This window comes from Lepisosteus oculatus, chromosome 18 (assembly GCF_040954835.1).
Source record: "Lepisosteus oculatus isolate fLepOcu1 chromosome 18, fLepOcu1.hap2, whole genome shotgun sequence".
In the NCBI taxonomy this organism is placed as follows: Eukaryota; Metazoa; Chordata; class Actinopteri; order Semionotiformes; family Lepisosteidae; genus Lepisosteus; species Lepisosteus oculatus.
In genome coordinates this window covers 7,354,093-7,375,917 of record NC_090713.1, presented here as the reverse complement: position 1 = coordinate 7,375,917, position 21,825 = coordinate 7,354,093, and the positions used below count along the sequence as shown (strand labels likewise).

At 41.7% G+C, this 21,825-nt stretch overlaps 1 long non-coding RNA gene and 1 gene segment (V, D, J or C); both read right to left on the bottom strand.

Annotated features, from left to right (window-relative positions):
• Positions 1-2,662: 2,662 nt before the first annotated feature.
• LOC138224057 (Ig lambda-3 chain C region-like) lies at positions 2,663-7,362 on the bottom strand. The segment is given in 3 exon segments: positions 2,663-2,996; positions 6,561-6,645; positions 7,342-7,362. Coding segments are annotated over 3 exon segments (420 nt in total).
• Positions 7,363-10,565: 3,203 nt separating this feature from the next.
• LOC107076296 (uncharacterized) lies at positions 10,566-18,944 on the bottom strand. Of its 4 annotated transcripts, XR_011182412.1 has the most exons (5): positions 18,317-18,944; positions 17,549-17,639; positions 15,925-16,018; positions 12,205-12,524; positions 10,566-10,653 (listed from the first exon to the last, which is right to left on the bottom strand). It is a non-coding gene; the product is annotated as an uncharacterized lncRNA (long non-coding RNA). The 4 variants fall into 4 exon arrangements; XR_011182414.1 differs by lacking the exon at positions 15,925-16,018; XR_011182413.1 differs by lacking the exon at positions 17,549-17,639.
• Positions 18,945-21,825: the final 2,881 nt, after the last annotated feature.

The window sequence follows — 21,825 nt, the reverse complement described above, 5'->3', positions numbered from 1 at the left end:
GTGACTAGACATTTAATCGGAGAACTTGAAGTAAAAACAATAACAGTGTCCAGTAGAGTTTAGTGAAAATGCACCTTGAAGCTTAAAATGGACCAGAGACCAAAACACCTAATGGCTTAAAAGGAAAGAAGGAACAAAGACACCTTTCTCTGAAATCTGAGTGAAATGCAACAGAACTCACGATGGTCAAGGCACAAAACATTCACAGCACCGCAAAATTCACTGTTCAGGTCTCCTTTCTTTATATATATGGATTGGTAACTGACTAACAGGGAACATAATGTTCATAGGCTTAAGCGCATAGTGCATAATCTTAAGGGGTGCCACACTTATCTGGGCAGATGAAACTAGTGGTGTACCTCAAGGATGTGTTTTTGGCCCATCATCTTCCTGTTCCATATAAACATCAGCTTCAGGTATAGTTATCAAACTAGAGAGAGAGAGTGGTTAACACAGAAACAGGGAACTAAATAAGACTTTAAAGACAAAATCAGAAATTGGGAAGACACCTGGTATGAAATTTAACATTGTTAAGTGCACAGTGACACAGGCAGGTAGGAGGAAAATGTTGTGTACATTGTGTATATTTAGCATGAATGAGTCTGGGCTGCAGGATGTTACACACAAAAGAGATCTGGTAAATTGTTCTATGTCTTTATCCAGACAATATGGGGAATCAGTAAAGCAAACCGAATGCTAGAGTGTAGAGCAGGAAGTGTTGAATCTAATTCCAGGGAGGTTATACTCAAGGTTTACAAGGCAATTCTAAGGCTTCATTTAGAAAATTGTTTTCAGTTTTAGGCAACATATCAAAAAGGAGAATGCAGTCTGAGAAAGAGTTAAATGAAGAGCAACAATAATAAATTCTAGTTTCAGTGGATTGTCATGTACAGACAAGTTAAAGGAGCTAAATCTCATCTGACTAGAACAGAGGAAATTGAGAGATTTGTTCCAGATATACAAACTGTTATGGGTTATAGACAGATTCAACATAGGGACTTTTACACACTCAGAAGTCAAACAAGGATGCAAAGTAAGTAACTAAAACGGAAATAATACAGGATGGAAAATAAAAATTGATGCTGTAACCAAACTGTTCTGGGTATCTAGAATATATCACCCTGGTAGTTGAGGCCCAAACTCTAGGCACATTTAAGAAAAAGTTTAGATTCAATTTGCTACTAAACTGACAAATAAGCAAGTTGAGCCAACTGGCCTCCTGTTGGACACTCCTGGGTATCTCCAGCCTCCTCAGGACCCTGCTGTCTGACTCTCCATTGAGCTGGCCTGAGGTCTCATTATAAGACCATATTCCTTATTCTGATTTATATCAGATGTGATACATGTATTCTGGTGATATATACTTACAGGGTGTGTAAACGTTACTACTAGATAAATAGATGTGAAATGCAAAGACATGTTACAAAATGTATACAAACTATGAAAGATTAGAAACAGGACAAGTAACGACAGGACAAGCACAGAATTGTGTGCTGACTCTTTTTGTCACTATGCAGGAAAAACAATTGTTAATTTGAAAACACTGTGGTACTGTAGATCCTAGCGTGTCAGTGCTCAGTTTGCAACTCACAGTAATGTGAAAAGTTTCACAGTGTCAGTACTCAATACACATATAATATATATAATCTCTCATTCTTCCCCCTCCTCTCTGTTCAAGCCCAGCTGTTGCTTCTCTTTGTAGTATGTAGTGCTGCTGGTTGTCCACCCCTGAGGTGGAGCCAGATCCCCAGACACACCTGTGTGTCTCCAGCCTCCTCAGGCCCCTGCTGTCTCGACTCTGCATCGAGCTGGCCAGCGGTTTCACTGAAGTCTCTGTCCCTTGTGCTGCACTACTTTTTGTCACTGAATTGTTTGATAATAACCCATGAAAGAAGATTTTTTAATCCATCCACTCTACATATCATGTTATATAATGTATATATTACTGTATGATAATACTTGATATCCTCTCTCCCCAAGGATATCAGAGAGTCACCTTCTCTAATCTCCTTCAAATCCAGACTCAAAAGAGCCTTTTCTGAACTGGTTCCATTCTTTACCCTTCTGCTCCTACTATACTTAGTACCACCATCCACGGTCTCCTCTGTATATTGTAATTGTGTTTTATCTTGTGTATTCTTTTTATTTATTGTTGTTGTCATTCTGTAAAGCGCTTTGAGAAGCCACCTTTAAAGGCGCTATATAAAATAAAGTTTATTATTATTTTTAAGTTCTTTAATTTTTGGGTATCTTTGATGATGAAGATGTCAGGTAAATCAATTAAATTATTATTTTTATTGTAATAAGAAGATGTTTTCCCCTCACTGGCTTTGACCCCCTGTCTTTCAGTTAAGAGCTGCCAGCTGTCTTTGATATGGATGCTCTCTGTGCCACAGGGTCAAACTGGGGCCTTTCTCAACCCGGAGATCTTATATTCCTTTTCAGAAAATCAAACACATACAAAAAGAGTGACACAACTCCAGATTCTGACTTCAATATTTTATTTGAACATCTAGAGCGAAACAAACAATGAAAAATGTCCTAGACTACACAAACACACACCAGTTACCAGACAAGCTCCAGTGACGGCCGGAGGCTGAGACTAACATGCAAGGCTACTGAGCTGCTGCGTGGCTCGACAGGATCTGCAGACACACTGGGGCCGCATCACGCCGCGGCGCCCGTGCACTGACTCCTGCGAACGCTGTAGGAGGCCGGCGAGTTGTCGTGGGTCACCGTGCACACGTACTCCTCTTTGGCCTCCCACTCGGCCTTGCTCAGCTTCAGGGAGCTGCTGCGGCTGAACTTCCCGTCCCTCCCCTCCTCGGCGCTGGTCAGGACCCCGCTGGTCACTTTGGAGCCGTCCACCGTCCACTCCACGCTGGCCCCCTCGGGGGAGTAGCCGCTGAGCAGGCAGAGCAGTGTGGCCGAGTTGGCGGACAGCTCACTGGGGGACGGGGGGAACAGCGACACTGTAGGCTTCACGGTGGCCCCGGCTAGGAGAGAGCAAGACAGAGCAGGGCAGAGAGTCAGGACTGGTGTCCAGCAGGAGACTGAGCCTCACTAACTTTGCACCAACACACAAACTGCTTTGGGACTCCTAGAAACACCACATGCACTTCTAAACAAAGATCAGGCTTTCTTCTACTCCTGTATCTGTAGTTTTAAAACTCAATAATTAACATCAATACATATTTTTTTAAGTTACACATATTATAAACGGGAGTGCTTTCAAAGAAGCCCCTTGACATCCTCAGATCAATGTGCTACAAGTATCCTAGTGAGCAGGACAGGTCTGTGCTTGTTTGGAGCCTTTCTGAGGTTCTGATGACCTGTCTCTGGAATCGTGGCGCCTGAGTTCTCTGCACCAGCTGTCCTGGACCAGCCCGGACTCCAAGCTGTGACCCTGAGCAGCCTGTTCACCTCTGACACAGAGAGGACAGGTCTGCAGAGTTGGCCAGCCCAGTTTCCTATGAGTTCACTGACACTTAGACAGAGCCACCAAGTGAACTAACACCCCATTCTACCTGCTGCTGAAATTCAGAATCAACAAATAATGATTATTTTAGGAGGATTGTCTGCATGAAAGGCTTGAAATAAGCCAATGCAGAATCTTCTCAATTTAAAGACAACATGTATTAATATATCTGCAACACATATCACTTCACAGGATCTTATTAAACATTACACTGTAAGTGTCAATTCTCAGTACTGTAAATTAAACTTCAGCTGTGGAGGTAATTGTTAGCTGAGACTGAAAAAAGCACAGGGTGATGCTGGTCTGGACTCAATTAGTGCTTGAATAATTTTTATTTGTTACAGCTTGCAACAAGAATTGTGTAACCATAACATACTTGCAATGTATATGCACTTTAAGATTATTTTTGAAGTTTCTATATAACTTGAAGTTTAATACTATCATTAGGCATTACTAAAAAAAACAACTGCGCTGGGTCTGTCATCTGTGTTCCACTTCATGCTTTACTGAGCAGCACAGCAGAGGAAAATGTGTCTGAAGAAACAGCTGCAACAAAACCTGAAGATTTAAGTTCAAATACTTTCCCAAGGTTAATGAAATAACTTCAAAGCTTTTGATCCTGTGCTGATCTGTATATTAGAAGTCATCAATTTCTATATTTATTAAAATAATTTATAAAATACTTACCTGCAGTTTGTCCATGATTAAGTTTTCAAAAATATGAATATACAGGTTTTATACTATTTATATTTATACTGTTTAATACTAATATCAACATCATTATTAATTACTACTATAGCAAAGATGATTAATCAACTGAAAGTAATTTAATTTAATATTGAAAATAATGATGATGATTTGTAAATTCCAACTGTATTCTGGTCTTACTAGAAGTAGTAGACATTAAATTTTGATAATTTATTTCTTTAAATCATGTCTCTGTCTAAGGAGAAAACAACAGTATCTTTAGAAAACCATACTTCTCAACCGGGGTGAATTTTAAAATGCCAGTTAACCTCGCCCTCAACAGTGACAGCAGCCCCCTGTTCGGTTAGGTTCTATTGCCTACAGATCAGTATTGAAAAATAGCTTTACTTCTGAAGAAGCTCAAAACTGTCCAGTAATTCCTTTTAAACATATTTAAAAACCACTTCAGAGCCTAAAGATGTTTTACTTTTCTCTGTTAAGCAAATACAATAAAAGAAAAAGAAACACAATTGTCTTTGCCATTCCTGTCTGAACGTGAACTGCAGTGATTAGACTCACTACAGTCTTTATGTCAAATCTGTCTGGCAATAGGAATTCAATAGAGTTAGAAGCAGCAGTACTAGTGGAGTTTTGTCAGTTTGTTTTTAGCCTGCATTGAAAATTAAAGTTTGTAAGTGAAGTGCCTGACCTTGACTTACTTTTAGCAACCTGGTACAAAACACAAGGATAAGAAAACAATAAAACAGATTCCAGTCACTGACACTATGAGTGGAAATATTCTTACCTGTTTAAACATCATTAAAAAGTATTTTTGAATTGATGACCACAATTAAGAGAAGAAAAGGTGGGGTTTATGTAGAGTTCAGAAGTCTGGAGCAAACTGTTCCCTGAAGAACAAGACTTTGAAAGCCAACCTGAACACAGCACACGGCTGATAGTGATTATTACAGCTGAACATGTCACATAGGACACTGATTCAGAAAGTAAACAGGATCTAAAGAATAATGTAAAAGCACAGTCTGGCTCCAGGAGAAATGAAAGATTCTAAACTGCTGAAATGTAAAAATTCCAGGACTTGGAATTTGAGAGTTGAGAGAAAGCAGAGAAGTCACTTACATTTCACCACTACCTTGGTTCCTTGTCCAAAAGTGTGCCAGAGTGTTTTATTACCATAGAGAGGCTTTACAAAAACCTCCAGAGAGAGCACCCAGCTCTCCAGTGCACTGCCTGCTCTATGTACTCACTATACTTTAATACCTTACTCACTTGGATTCCAAAACTTTCATATCTCAGTTTAGTTAATGGTGATATTACTGTGCTGCTTCAAAATACCTCTTTTGTAACCGAACATGCTGAGTCTGAGTCTTTCCTCTTTTGTTTCTATAATTAAAAGCATTAATTAAACTGTACATTCACATCTCTTAACAAAGAAGGTTTGTGTGAAAGCTTCTTTTTCCTGTGAAAGAATCAGCATTAATTTCATGATCCAGCCCAGGAGACTGGGTCACCCAAGATCGTTGAGGATCATGAGAGAAGAAAATCCCGCAGAAGAAGCTCGACTGAAGCAGCTCCTGTCCTGTCAAGATTTCCCAACTCTTCCACAAATATTCTGTACTGTACATCAGTTAAGAATGACCAAGATCAGGAGGCACAAAGCACACTGGATCACAGCTAAAACATAATAATAACATTTGAAAAGACAAGAAAAGTCTGCTGAGTTGAGAGAAAGAAGAGAAGTCACTTACATTTCACCACCACCTTGGTTCCTTGCCCGAAAGTCCACCACAGTGTTTTATTACCATAGAGAGGCTGTACAAAAACCTCCAGAGAGAGCACCCAGCTCTCCAGTGCACTGCCTGCTCTACAGTATGTAATCACTATACTTTAATACCTTTCTTTTTGTTAATGGTGATATTACTGTGCTGCAGTTCAGATGAGTTTAAAATACTGTACCTCTTTTATAAATGAACATACTGAGTTTCAGTTTTTCCTCTTTTATTTCTCTAATTAAGTGCCCAAAACAACTCTCAAACTCTATATTTAGATCTTTTTACAAAGAGGGTTAGTATGTGAAAGCTTATTTTCCCTGTGAAAGAATCAGCATTAATTTAACGAACCAGCCCAGAAGACTGTGTTACCCAAGATCGTTGAGGATCATGAGAGAGGAAAATGCTGCACAAGAAGCTCGACTGAAGCAGCTTCTGTCCTGTCAAGATTTTCCTCCTCTTCCACAAATATTCTGTACTGTACATCAGTTAAGAATGACCAATATCAGGAGGCACAAAGCACACTGGATCACAGTTAAAACATCATAAAAACATTTGTGCAGACAAAGAAGGCTGCGGAGCTGAATAAAAGAAGAGAAGTCACTTACATTTGACCACCACCTTGGTGCCTTGTCCGAAAGTGAGCCACAGTGCTTCACTGCCATCCAGACGCCGTACAAAAACCTCATGTTGCTGCAGAGAGCAGACCCTGCTCTTCAACACACTGCCTACTGCCAATACTGCTTTTCTATAAGCTTTGCAATTATAACATGTTATTTGTCTTTATCACATTTTTAAATGCATTTTATTTTCAAGGACAAAACACGAGGGCTATCACTATCTTATGGATTCAGGTATGGATGAAGTGCAGGACACTTACAGAGAAACTTTCATAGCTTTCTGTTTCACAGTTAAATGTTATCCTCATTTTTAAAAAGACATCATACATATTAAATGTAGCAAATTACAATGAAAATAGAACAAAGTGTTATTGAATTGATGACCACTTTTAAAAGAAGAAAAGTTGGGGTTTATTTAGAGTTCAGAAGACTGGAGCAAACTGTTCACTTTGAAAGCCAGCCTGCTGTTGCATTTAAGCCAAATGTCACTAAACAAGGACATCCTGCCTGAACCTGATACCTGAAAGTAAACTGTAAAATAAAGGTATCTGGGTATATGTATAAATCAAGGTTGTTTAATTTGTATTTGCTGACAGAAGCATTTGTAATGTAAAATCTGTGCAGCACAGTATATCTACCAGATGCACTGCTGAAGTTTTAGTAGATTGTATCACACCTGGAGGTCATTTCTGATCACAGACTATTCTTGACTCACTTATGTATTCATCAATCACTATTCTTGATTGTGACTTATGTACACTTAACATACCTTCATCTCTTTCCTCAGGATTGTGATGAAATGTATTCCAAGATGAATCCCCAGTCCAATAAAAATAATAGTTCTCCAGAATGTTTTTAAAAAAACATCCAAAGACCACACATTCCAAATATGAAACATTGATTTCAGTTCCATGTAAAGGTCAGTAAAGAATGCAGTTTCCAGCCAATGTAAGTTATTCCCATGAAATACAGTCAAGAATGGACTTTGGACCAAGGAGTTTCAGGATCATTCAGTCATTTTTGTAATACCCTTCAGGATTCATTAGAAGTTCTAAAGCAAAAGGTCACTCCGTGATTTATGGAATGTGTCCAGCATTCTTGTTGTTCTCTTAGAAACAATTTTAGCCCAGTGTCTGCTCCTGTCTTGTGTGCTGCTCACTCTGTCCAGCATGGATTGGACAGAAGCCATGTGTCAAAGACTAATTTCATTTGACACAAAGATCAAATCAAGCTGGATCTCCAAGACTCCGTGATGATGTCTCTCTTTGTATTTATCCAATGATGTGTCCAACTTCCACAAGTTAATAAGTCAGGAAATGGCCTTTAATTCATCCTCATCCTGGATAAACAAAGACATTGAATTCATGAGTATCCTCTTCTAGGATACAAGAGACAACATTGCTCTTGCCAAGTGATAAATCTCCTTGATCCTAATGATGACTTCAGTAATAAAAGAAACTGCTGGTTGGATTATCAATATGATCCATAATCCATTAAAACTCTTTCAAAAGATTTCTCCTCCATGTCATGGTCAGTGTCTTTCTGCATTTCATTCAGATCTTGCCTTGACTAGGCATGCTCTTTGTTTCCATTTCCTATCCTAACACACCACCAACAAAACAACATTCCCCTTGTGAAGTAAGTAAGAGCCGTGAAGAACACAAGCAACCCTTGTAAGGCTGGAGTACTGAAGTGATCCTAGAAGATTCTCCCAACAGATCCCCCTGGTTTCTGCCTGGTTTACCAATTAATATATATCTTACAGTCCTGCAGCCTTCCTGCCCAGTGCCAGTGTTTCAAGAGCACAGAAACTGTGCACATCGAATCCCTTCTTAAATTGTAAGTTCACTGGTGCTTTGCACACACAGGTGTTAACATGGGTTGTTGACTATGGCTACAGTTGAAATAACAGTAATTAAATGCACCACAGATTACAAACAGTAAAAAGCCATTCAGGCAACCTCACTATCTAAAACAGCAAGATCACATATTAAACTGCAGAACCATTGTCTGTGAACTTCAATTGATACTGTCTGTTTTTGGAAGAGAGATTGTAAAAGGCTTGATCTTCTATTTTGTAGTTTTAGTAGATTGTATAACACCTGGTATGTGTACATACTGTGTAGTGATGTACAAGATGTTACAACATGATGTGTTGAAACGCTATAATTTTTCTCACATGGAAACTAATTCTTTTCTTAAAAAATGTGATCAAGATAAATATTCAGTGTTACAAAAAAAACAAAAAATGTGAAAAATCTAGATAGATTTCACAATTGTTTGTGAAAGAAGCTGTCTCCTGCTTTCTTCCTGTATCCTCAAATCCTTGTTTGGAAAAATGATGAACTCTCAAGTTTCAAGGCTAAAACTGGAAAGGTTGGGATTTAATTAATGTTCAGTTTATGAATCATACATAAGTAGTATTCCAGACAGGCTAGCCTTCTCAAGTTGGAAGAAATTGCACTGTAAAATTCTGTAAACCTTTTTCTTATATAGCAAAGCTGATGTTTTCTTTGCTGCTCTAAAAATATTGTCTGACACCTCTTTCACTGCAATTTTGTGAAGACAGGTGTGTGTATTTTTCAGGGTATCTGTGAATATTGCGATGTTTTATTCATTCAGGTGCTTGTAATGACCTCATACAAAAGGAACAAAACAGTGGCTCAGATCCCTTGAGTCACATTGCAAATTGGAGTATAGTCTGGGGTCAATTCACACTGAAGAACATCAGACACAATCAAATTTCAAAAACACATATCATTCTTTAAAACTGGCTAAAGGAAGAGCTTTTAGCATGTACATGTAAATGACAGATTCCTGATCTACTATCTACTGATCTATAGATCTACTGATCTACTATCCCAAGAGGTTAGTTATCCACTAACCTAAAATGATTTGCATTAACAGGTAGTAGCCCGTACAGCAGCACACATTTGACAGTAATTAGTTTTTAATCTGCTGCTCGGAGGGTCAGTCTTCACTCTGGGATGAGCCGAGTGTGAGTGTGTATCATAGCCAACTTTACCACAGGGCACACACACAAGGGAATATCCACAGGGAATAACATCCAAGAAGGTTTCTGGAGTGTTCAGTGAAAATTTGACTTCACCGTCCTGGTCCTTTTGGCCAGAGGACAGGGAGGCAGGGACCCCCTGCAGAGTGAGGAGTGACCAAGGGGCAGCTGCAGAGGTAGAGATGGTGTGGAGGAGGGATGTAAAAAGATGTATGAGAGGGAGATAAGGGGATCACATACAGTATTTATAATGTTTTAGGTGAGGAAGTGACGTCAGAGGTGATTTTGAATTACTGAGAGCTGAGTCTGATTTAACTTGGCTCTTGTCATCCCTCCTGAACTTTTTTTCTAAACTCCATTCATTAGCACACTGTGTAAAAATGATCCCCAGCAGTAGATGAATCTTGAAGAATAAATCATTAGTAACTCCACCAGTTTAGCTACAGGAGTCTAATATGAGACAAAATGTTTGTCAATAATAGTCAGAACATTGATGCTTATGATCCAAAAACTCTTTATTACTCTGACTGTTGTGTCACTTGCAGCAACAGACCATTTCCACACCCAGACATGAGCAGAGCTATGAGAGGGGTCTAACACAAGCAGCTCACTGGCTCAAGACGACGGGCCACACAGGCGAGGGGGTGAGAGCCTTTTGCTTCTGAATCACAGCACAGACAGGTTATAGTTAAACACCACTATCTGCAGTTCTAGGCTGGGAATGAAGCTGGGAATCTGGGCTGGGCTATTCCGTACACTTGGATTTCTTCAGGAGTGTTGAGAGGGGAGTCTGGGAGCTGTGGATGGCCTCACAGACCACAGTGCCCACTGAGGACCACTGGGCCTCCTACAGCGTCAGGGTGCTGCTCCAGCTGTACAGGCCAGTGCCGTCCAGGAAGCCGGGGGTCTTGGTGACCCCGCTGGTCCTGAAGGGGCCATCCACTGTCCACTACAGGCTCCAGCCGGACAGGAAGCCACTGCTGGCCAGACCCTGCGGCACAGCTGACTTCTTCTCTGACAGCTCCCTGCTGGAGGGGGGCAGGGCTGTCAGCGAGGGCCGAGTGTCACCTGGGAGAAAAGCAACATGGAGTGAGGCTGGAGAGAACAGGCATATCGTCTCTCAGTGCAGGGCATCGACGAGAGGTGTGGGAGAACCAGACATAAAGAAATAAAGATACATTTCACACAGCAATCAAGGGACATTTGACCTAAAATGATCCCTCACACTTGTCCGACCTCATTTAGAATACTGAGATCCTAAAAGCATAAATAAATCAATTCAATGTGTGTAAGGAAGAGATCATTTCATCTCCAGTCTCAGATGGAGGATCTTATCATGACCAATTGGATGAGATCTTAAAAGCTTTTTTCTGTGCTGTAACTTGCAGGGCATGTCTCAGAGAATGAGACATCCATCTTGGGTCTGATACCTCCCCAACACCTGGGGAAATAAGTCCAGGTTTGTGGTTCAGGTGCTCTCGCAAGACCTCTCAGTACAGAGGTCAGGAAGATGCACAGCAGCTTCATGGCAACGTCTGGGACAAACTTTCCCCCCAAGGGTAGCGGCCTGTACATTATTTCCCTCCTGAGTCTTTCCTGCTTCCAAACCAATAGAAAATGAAACATCAATCTCCCCAGCTCTGCCACATAACAGTGTGGGATTGGGAAGGTGGGAGCCAGAAAATTCAAGAGAGGCAAGAGCTTGACTTTAATCACCAGAACCTTCCCTGCCAGGGAGAGGTTACAGTCTTTCTGTTGCATGAGTTTCCATTTTGGATTGGTAGTTTGTTCTGCCAATTCACAGTTTCCAACCCGTCTCCAAAATATCTCCTCAGGATCTTAATCTCTCACATTTTCAGCTTCTTCTAGTTCCCATAAAAAAATCTCACTCTTGGGTTTAATTTTTGCAGAGGAAGCCAAAGAGAAGCAATCACAACACTTCAAAGCCCTGCTGACTGACCCTGCTCTGTAATTCATAATAAACCCCACCTCCTACTCTCTGTCACACAGTTGCTCACCACCAAACCACTGGAGTCCAGTCTGTGGGGGGACTCATGGTTCTGCTGCTGACAGGGTTACAGACGGCGACCCTGTGAGGAATCTAACTAGGAAGATCAACTACAGGGAAGAAACAACCACACAAAGGCAACATATGTGCATACAGCAGCATACTCCTTTTCCAGCAGCCCATCTAGGGCACAAGCTGCACAATTCATGTCTTGTCACTGCCTGCAGTAGCACATCAGGGCCACTAATATATGTACACTATATATGTCACTATATACATATATGAGTTTACATACACAGATTGCTCAATAAAGCACTACAGTATATCTTCTGTACCTATCATCTAATAATTTAAATTATTTTAGTGAAGAGTTGTGTCAGTGAAAATAAAGTGGTGTGAAGTTTCATACGCAGCTGTACAAAACCTGCACAAAACTGCTCTTTCCCAGCCCTCCACTGCCAATGTCTTCCTTTCAGTTCTTCTTTCTTATTCATACTTAATTTTCTTTCTCTGCTATTAGACTAGAAACTGTATTGATGTGCAGTATTGAAATAATTATTACTAAGACTTGCTGTACATCTCTGATGTCTCCAGCGCCACAACAGACATACCTGATAATATGCAACCAATATGCATGTGGTTGTGTTCTTGCATCACACATCCTTTTGAATCCATCCATCATCAGAAAGTCTCTTATTCCTGGTCCAGAGTCTAATCTGGAGGTCTACGCGCAAGGAGGGACAGCAGCTAGGATGCCAGTCCATCCCAGTGCACTTTGATACCAGCAGACAGGGGCAATAACTTGCAGAGATCGATTATTCTGGCAATCAGGGCTCAGGAGGCGGGAAGAACTGGAGGACAAAGACAAATCCTCCTTGATCAGAGTGAGAACATCCAGACTCCACACAGAAGGCTTCCCAGGACCAGAGAGCTGTAAGGACAAATTTGAAATATAGTCAGATATATATTATACTTTTAAAATAAAGAAAAATGAAAGCCAACTCTCATCGAAAATTTCCTTAAAATTTCCAGAAAGATATGATATAAATTATACAATATTCATTTAATATGATATGCTGAACATGCCTCTTCATAATAGACACACTTTATACGATCATTTTGCATTGTCACCTCCATACTGTATGTTAGTTCATTTCACATTTCAACAAAAAGTGAAAAAGAATCAATCACATTCAGTGCCAACATGGTATTTCACAGATACATTACTCAACACTGCTGCTGATTAGTTAAATTAGATTTGAAACTGTAAGTTTAATTCATTCTGTTTTGCTTTTGGCAGAACCACAGAACAAAGGCAGAATAACAACCACAGAAGAACAGTGCGATTGCAATCACAGAGCAGCAGACTGACAGTCAGTTTCAGGGCAGCAGCAGAGAGAGAAACCACACAGCCAGATGATCGCTGCCTTCACCTGGCTCCCCTCACAGCCCGGAACTGAAACCCTGCTCATCTCCCCCAGCTCTGCCTCTCAGGCTGCCTCGTGCTACACTGGGGGAACTGCATGAGCTGAACAGAGCATTACATTCCAGCGCCTTTCATCCTCCCAGACTTTCGCTTTTAACACCCGCAGCCTGATCTTGTGTTAGAGGGCAATCCGCCCCATTTACACAGGGGCTCCCTTTCAGCAGGTGTGTGAGGCAGCCAGGAGGGTTAGAGACACCAAACACCTGGCTTCTGCACAAAAGCCCTAACATCTGTGACGAATGAGAGACAGAGAAATGGAGATTCTTCCTGACCAAGCATCACAAACAAATGCTTTCAGTTTCAGATTTTTCTCGGGTGAAAGTAAATTAAAAAGGAGCTGCCACACAGTCATTATAATCCATCAGGTTGTAAAAAACCCTTTAACCCTATAGGACCGTGGGTCTATAACCAGCTATCCAGTCATGGTGTTGAAGCTGATCCCAACTGGTGATGTCCAGCATACAGTTGTAGTGGCAAGGCTTATTAAAATACAGGAATTTGCTGCTCCCTTGCCAGTCTCTCTGTCTCTCATTTCAGTAGTGCTGGATACAGAAAGGCCATTCCATTTGGTTCACATTTAAGGTGTTTTTCTATCTGATAGAGTGTCCTGATACGGAACAACTCCCAAAGCTGAGATTCTCCAGCAACCCTAATAAATGGTCATCTCTGGCACCTGACTGTCTTGGAGACTCCAAGGGAGAGTCTCATCCCAAGGTTTACAACCCTAAGGTCAGAGTGCATTGTTACTCATCCTCAGCCAATCAGGAACTGGTAGGGCAGGTTAACCCCACGTGAGTCTCGGATGCCCACAGAACTTTCAACCAATGAACGACCATAGTTCCTCCAGGTAAAACAGGCAGCACAGGGCTTCCTCCGGGCGCCTCCTGGACATTCTTGACTCAGCTCCTCCTGGACATCCTCAGACTCAGCTCAGACAATCATGTAACGGCCAATGTGTCCGAGTGCCAGGACTTTCCTTTGTTCTAAGAGTCGAGAACGGAGGTTGTCAGCGTGTAACCAAAGGATCCACCCGAGGTTAGCCCAGCAGCAAGCCTCATGAACCCACCGTGAAAGCTCACCTGATCAACAAGTGAACTACAGTCGGAACTGTGGACAACTGAATATCAGTATTCAGAACTAGCGCTATATCAGGAACGAACCGGTCTTCTTCCTGTCTGAAGAGTGTGAACTGCTTGGACCCGCAGTCACTTTTCTCTTGTGCAGAAACTCTGCTAGTTTCAGCCAACACTAACTAGCCAGTCTTCAGAGAGCATCAGCAACGCACCGCCACAGAAATCTCTCCCTCCTTCTCCCACGTTGCATGCCGAACCAGCACTGCTTGATTGGACACAGCAACAAGCCTGCCACTGCTTCTTTGTGCCTGCAGGAGATCTGAATCCACACAGATCAGATGAGTATTCAACATTCTGCATTACAGCTCGAGAATTCAATTGTTACCTCAACCTGAGTTGATATCAATTTAATTCCTAAGAGTGATGTACTTGCTTTTGTGTATCTAAAGTTGTAATCCAAGTTCATTTCCGAAACAGTCTAAATGAATGGTATACTGAATGTATGTCCCTTTTGGTTTTTAACTGTGATTGAATATATACCTTTTGTATTCTGCTAACCCTCACTATAAGATCTGTTATGTTTATATGCATATTTTATGTATCAATAAATGTATTCTCGTGTATAAGTACCCGTGTGTGCATTGCTGAGTATCCTGCTGGGTTGGTCTTGTAATAGCCATCAAAGAATAATTTTGTGACTTACTGCTACAATTAATAATTGTCCAAGTAAATGCACAAAACCCCTACATTTACTGGTGCCTCGTGAGAGGATGCCTACACAGTCTAGGAAATAACTTGACAGTTTCATCAAAGGATGTCAGGGGCTGCTCTCAGGTCAGCCACAGGTCACAGCTCAAATGGAATTTCCTGGGTCATGGTTGATTGGTAGACCTGCAGGATGTTGGTAACCACAGTCCAGGGTTGTGGGAAACAAGCGAGGGTCGTAACTGGGGAGGCATTGTAGTCAAGAACAAGGGCTGATCAGGAGACAGAGTGAGGTTCAGTCAAGTTAAAAGCCAGGTGTGACACACAGAGACACACAGAGAACAGAGCTGAGGGGAGATCTGGGAACACAGTCTGGAGACAAAGCAGGAGGTCAAAGCACAGCATGCTGACAAGGCATGAAAGCAAAGTGGACCTTGAGAATAAGCATGGAGATGGATCTCGAGGGGTTCGGTGTCGAACGCAATAACAGAGCTCCAGGCTCTCTCAGGTCAGGTTATTTATACTGAAGAACACCTGGAATGGACTGATTAATCCCGGTCATTGTTATGGGCCATCATAGTATGTGCACACAGAGAGAGGGACCTGAAGCTCAGTTATGAGTGAGTAAGGGGCTGAAGAGTGATGTGATTTGAAAGCCAATGACCTAGGGTTAGGGCTGGCACCCTCCTCTGGAGGGGCGGAGGTGAAAAAGGCATGAATGACACCAGCACTCCTCTCCTGCTCCAAGAAAGGCAAATCTTCTAGGAAAGCTTTCTCCCATAGTTAGTGTTGCTGTGGAAGCTGGGGAAGTCAGGTATGACAAACATGTTCAAATGATGTGCAGAACTCTGATAGCTGGCGTAAGACATTGTTTTTCCTGTTCTTTAACTCTTTTATTACTGAGCTATGTATAAACAGCCCAGAACACACCAGATATCAGGCTGTGGACTATCAGTCATGGAGCACACAGGGGAGCAGGTGATCATGGGAACTGAGATCCTGTGAGTTGAGTGCAGACAAAGCAAAGGGAGCAGAGAGAGTGCATGGGGCCCTGGTCATCCGCATACCTGGCAACCTAGAAGAGAGGGTTCGAGACACTGCAGAGTCTTTCGATACATCTTCTGAGAGTTCTCTCTTTCATTTCCTCTTTTTGTTTCCTATCTGAAAGCCAAAAACAGACCAAACAGAAGAAAAAATGGGGATCCAAGCATTCAAAAGAAGAGAAAAGAAAAACACATTTTCCCTCTAAGAGAAAAGAGAAAGGGGAAAAAACTCTTCTTCTGTTCTCTGTTAGAGATGCCATGTTGCTGAGGTAGGACTCAGAGGGAAATCCAGGACGACAAGCAACTGAGTCTGGGAGCCTGCAAGCACACACAGGGAAGCCTGTGGGGCACTGGCACTGGAGAAGCAGGGAACGTGCACTCTGGGAATGGGGAAAAGGCAGCTTGATGACTGGAGAGCCCAGGGAACCAGAGAGAGGTGCTGGTGAACTCAATCCGGAGTCACAAGTGATGGTTGCAACTGGGGAGGCAGTGTAGCCAAGCGCAAGGGGCTGACTGGGAGACAGTGCGAGGTTCAGTCCAAGGACAAAGCCAGGGTAGAAGCTGAAAGACACAAAGACAACAAAGCTGAGGGGAGATCTGGGAACACAGTCTGGAGACAAAGCAGGAGGTCAAAACACAGCAGGCTGACATGGCAAGTGTTAAAGAAAGGTAGTGTGGACGCTATGCAGAATACTGAACGATATCCAATGAGGTTGTCGAGTGAGCAAGCTGAGGTCAGTAAGCCGTAGGTAGTCGAGCCGGGAAGAAGCACCAAAATAGAAGCGGAGCCGAAAACTGTGAGGAAGACGAGAATCAGAACCAGAACACAGTAGAAAGCCAAAAACCGAAACCAGGAGACGTAGTCGGGAGACGAACCAGGACCAGGAAGCCAATATCCAAAAAAGAGAGTCACAGAGATTTAGAAAGAGCAGCTCTAGCCAGGATAAACCCAATACTGAGCAGGGAGATGTGAGTAAAGCAGTTTTAAATAGTCAGAGGTTAATTGACTAATTAGGAACAGTACTGGAATGCGAGGTGGAACGACGAGTCCTCCGGGGACGTGGCGTAACAGCAAGAAAGCAAAGCGGAACTCGGGAATAAACACAGAGACGAAGCTCCAGGGGCTCAGTGTCAAAAACACCCTGTGCTCTGTCAGGCCTGAATATTTACACTTAAGAGCACCTGGAATGGGTGGGTTTATAAACTAACACCAGGCGCTCAGAGTCTCCAGGTGATTCGATTCTGATGTAGTCGTGAAGGGAGACAGTCACTAATGACATCACTGGCTGCTCATTTGTATCTCCTAAGTAATTAAATTTTAAAAAAAATCTGGTGGGGAGTGGTAATTCCAAAACAGACAGTATCATCCATAAAACAATATTTTTTTATCCTCAGGAGAGACCAAGAGCTTGACACAAGCCAGCTTCACGCTAGATACACTAGACACTCTTAGTGTAGAGAAGACAGACAGTAAATCACTCATTTAAAAACTAGATGCAGTGTTCATACACAAGCTCAGTCATCTCGCTCCTCTTCAACATTAAAGAGATGTTTATTGCATGTGCTCTCTTCCTTAACTAATCCCCTTAGTTGCTGCCTCAGTGATACATATTGGGATGTATGAAAATGAGAGAGCCAATATGTTTACCTGCAAACAGCAGAGAGATGGGTAGGTGGTTTTCCTCAATGCATGAGTCTTTTCTCAGAAGATCTCACTTGACCTCATTAACAAAACACACCTTAAAGCAGCAATGAAAGCACTTCAGTCATATACAAGAATACTGTGTTCAGAAGTCAGCAATAATCTGGAATGCGAGGTGGAACGACAAGTCCGGGGGCATGGAGTAACAGCAAGAAAACAAAGCGGGGCTCGGGAATAAACACAGAGACGAAGCTCTAGGGGCTCAGTGTCAAAAACGCCCCAACGCTCTGTCAGGCCCGAATGTTTTCACTGAAGAGCACCTGGAATGGGTGGGTTTATAAACTAACCCCAAGCACTCAGAGTCTCCAGGTGATTCGATTCTGATGTAGTCGTGAAGGGAGACAGTCACTGATAACATCACTGGCTGCTTGTTTGTAACTCCAAGTTACAAACATTTTTTTTAAAATCTGGTGGGGAATGGTAATTCCAAAACAGATTGTATCATCCATAAAAAAATATCCCAAGGAGAGACCAAGAGTTGACACAAGCCAGCTTCACATTAGATATACTAGATATTCTTAGTGTAGAGAAGACAAGCAGTAAATAACTCTAAAACTATCAGCAGTGTTCATACTGTATACAGGCTTGGTCCTCTCTTGCTCCTCTTGTTTATTGTTTATTTATTGTATGTGCTCTCTTCCTTAAGTAATCTCCTTAGTTGCTGTCTCGGTGACATATTAAGATGTATGAAAATGAAAGAGGCACAATGTTTACCTGCAAACAGCAGAGAGATGTGTAGGCAGTTTTCCTCAATGCATGAGTCTTTTCTCTGAAGAAGATCACACTTGACCTCATTAACGAAACACACCTTAAGGCACCAATGAAAGCACTTCACTCATATGCAAGAATGCTGTGTTCAGAAGTCAGCAATAATCCCACTTTTCCTCAGTGTAAACCGGGGGCCAGAATGACTTTTTTCTTGAAAAAAAAATCTAGAATGTAGAATACAATAGCGTACTCCGTGGAGTGTAGAAAAGGAAACATATTTTTTTTCACAGTGTTATATATTCCTGTTTGATCTTGCAGGTCTGTTGTGATTTCTTCCCACATTGTCCTCCAGACACAAGGAGCAAAGAACCCAAAGTCTGGTCTAGAGTCGTGATCAGGGTTCAGTATTTGCACCGTGGGGTTACAGAGCTCTGAACTGCCATTGGGATACACATGCAGCAGCTGACATTAGATGAGTATATGCCTTCTCCCCATCTTCTGTTGCTCTCTCTACTGTACAGAGACTTTTGGGTAAATATACTGGCTGTAAGGTAGGAAGAAACAAATTAAAATGGTGGTCCAGTTTTGAGCATTAATTTGTAAAGTTGTTTACCAGCAGTCAACGGCAGCTAAACATGTCAAGAGGGTAGGGTTTTGCTGCTGGGTTGAGTGCTGTCATACTGCTGACAGTAATAATCTCCTGCATCTTCAGCCTGGACTCCAGTGATTTTGAAGGTGAAGACAGTTCCCGATCTGCTGCCACCGAAACGAGTGGAAACCCCATCGAATCTCTCATCCCCAGCTTTAATCAGCAGTCTGGGACTGTGCCCAGGCTTGAGCTGGTACCAGGTTAAACTCCAGCTAATGCCCTGACTTGCGCTGCACTGGAGACTGACATCCTGCTCAGGAGACACTGAGACTGTGGCTGGAGTCAGAGTCATTGTGATCTGACCCTCAGTCCCTGCAGAAACAACACAAACAATCTGTATTAGACAGCACTAGATACTATAGTTATACATTTTACGTGAAAATATAAAACCTGATAAGGTATTTTTCTTACTCACCAACAGAGTAGAATAAAATGATCCAGGCAACTGAAACAACCGACACCATAGCTGATGCTTTCTAGTGGTTTGAACAAATGTCGTCAGAATTGTAACAAGCCTTCAGATTTAACGGCTGTCTGATCCCTTTTATGCAAAGCAGGAAGACAAGGTCTTATCAGTTTGCATGTGGGATGTTCTTTTGAATAATAATGTCAGCAAGCTGTGTCTTGAATCAGAAATTCAATGAATCTGTATTTTATCTGTCTGTTCTGCCTCAGCGCATCATCCTGCTCTGAGGTGGCAAAGTGTGATTTTAACTGCAAAGAAGTGGAAATACAGTACATATTCCTGACAATTATTTAGGGTGAAGAAAAAGCTCAGAGAATCTGGTGGAAAATTTTTAAGTTATTGAATTTGTAACAGTAGAGGATATTATTATGCACAAACAGGTGAGGACTGTGAAAGGAACATCTCACTGCAGCCCTAAGAGTGACAGTAAAGGCGCTGAGGTTTCTTGACAAAGAGAAGACTGGCTATTTGACATGTTGCTACAGGAAACACCTGTAGGGGGCGACAGAGACAAAGAAATTAGCTTTTATCCGTGTGGCAGAGGTCCAGTGTTGAATCTCTGATTCAACTGGTCAGACATTAAACTGTGGCAAGACTGTGATAAAATAAATATTTAATTTTTTAATCACTGGGATTTTTGCATGAAAGTAGGGCTTCTGGTTGTTTATCTCTGGTTATTAAGATCATCAAGTGTTGGTGTATGTTTAATGTTGTGGTTAGTCTTGATATTTCACAAGAACCTGATAACTGTTTATTCATCAAACCATTTTATCCAATACAGGGTTGCTGGGGACCCAGAGTCTATTCCAACAGGTTTGTATGTTTCTTTTTAATTTATCTATATGGTAACTCAATAGGGAGTTATTTAATTTGAGCATGTTAAAGAGCTGAAAGGGTTCTTTTTAAATGGGCTTAGTGCTGTTTTAAGGAAAGCCCAGCTCTGAATTTTGAGATTGTGCCATAGCTGGTAAATGGACTCCTTAGCTACTGTATGCCTACTGTACATCTGAATTTTAATTGCGGAAGATACATACATTCGGAAAAGAACACAAGAACATGAGAAAGGCAGATGAGTGGTAGGCTTTGAGCCTATTTAGGCAGTTTGTTGCTAGAATATTAATGGTCTTTTTTTTCCTGGTGCTTATAATTGTATCTACAGTATATATCACTTAAACTATGTTCTTCACCTGACAGAGTCATTAAATCAAAGGAAAAACTAATTGATAAAAGACAATCAGAATAAAGGCACTTTTAAACCCAAAGGAAGAAAAAGGGTATATAGTACTGTCCAGTGCATCAATTCTTGATGTGTCAGAGATGACTGCTTTACTTGGAAGATTGATATCAAAGTGGATTTTTTTGCTGTATCAGTGTAGTTTTCCTTGGGTTAGGAGGGGCATATTAACATGAGAGATGATAAATGATAAAAAGGTGCTCCACATAATTGACTCAGGTCGAAGAAGTTCACTGACATTGATAGAGATGTCCCTGTACTCTCTAATTACATTTATGAGATAAAATCCTGGATGTCTCAAAGGTCTTTTCATTTCAACCATGACAAGAATGAAGTTATGCTTCTCCACACCTTCCATCAACTATGATTAACACATGTGTCTTTTCCAGAATTGATTACTGCAATGTCCTACTCTTTGGAGTATCTAATATGTCCAGAATTCAGCAGCCAGAATCCTGAGGCTGCGTACAAGTGATGACGTTACTCCTGTCCTGGAGTCTTTGCACTGGCTTCCTGTCAACTTCAAAGTCCTCATGCTCACCTATAAGGCTCTACGTAACCTGGCATCTCAGAACCTGTCTGAGTTACTATCCTCCTGCTCCCCACCTTGCAGCCTTCTTTCCTCTGACTCTGGGCTCCTGTCTGTCACCCAAGCTTGTCTACACTCTGTGGGTGATAACGCCCTTCTCCTGTTGTGCCCCAAGGCATATCAGAGAGTCACTGCTTTCAAATCCAGACTCAAAATCTTCTTCTTCAGAGAGGCTTTTATGGATTTGGAGTCTGTGTCTGCTCCTTGCATCCTCTCCTGCATGTCTAATCCCTTATGTTTTTCCATGCTAATCTTGTTGTCTCCTATCTCTTTTACTTTGTTTTCTTCTCTTTTCCTGTAAAGCACTCTGAGAAGGAAGCTAAAAGGCATTATATAAAATAAATATTATTGTTAATTATTAAAGAATTGATGATTCTTAAGGAGCTGGTTGATCCAGGAGCGTAAATACAGGGAAGAGCAAAGGAACAGTCAGTTTAAAGAGAAAGAGACAAGAGGGAGAGAAGAAGAGACTTCCTTCTCATCATCATCCGTATCCCTGCTGTTCCTCTAAAGCTGAACCGTGGGGGACACCCTGTTTCTCATTGTGTCTTAGAATCAGATTCTATAATATGCAATA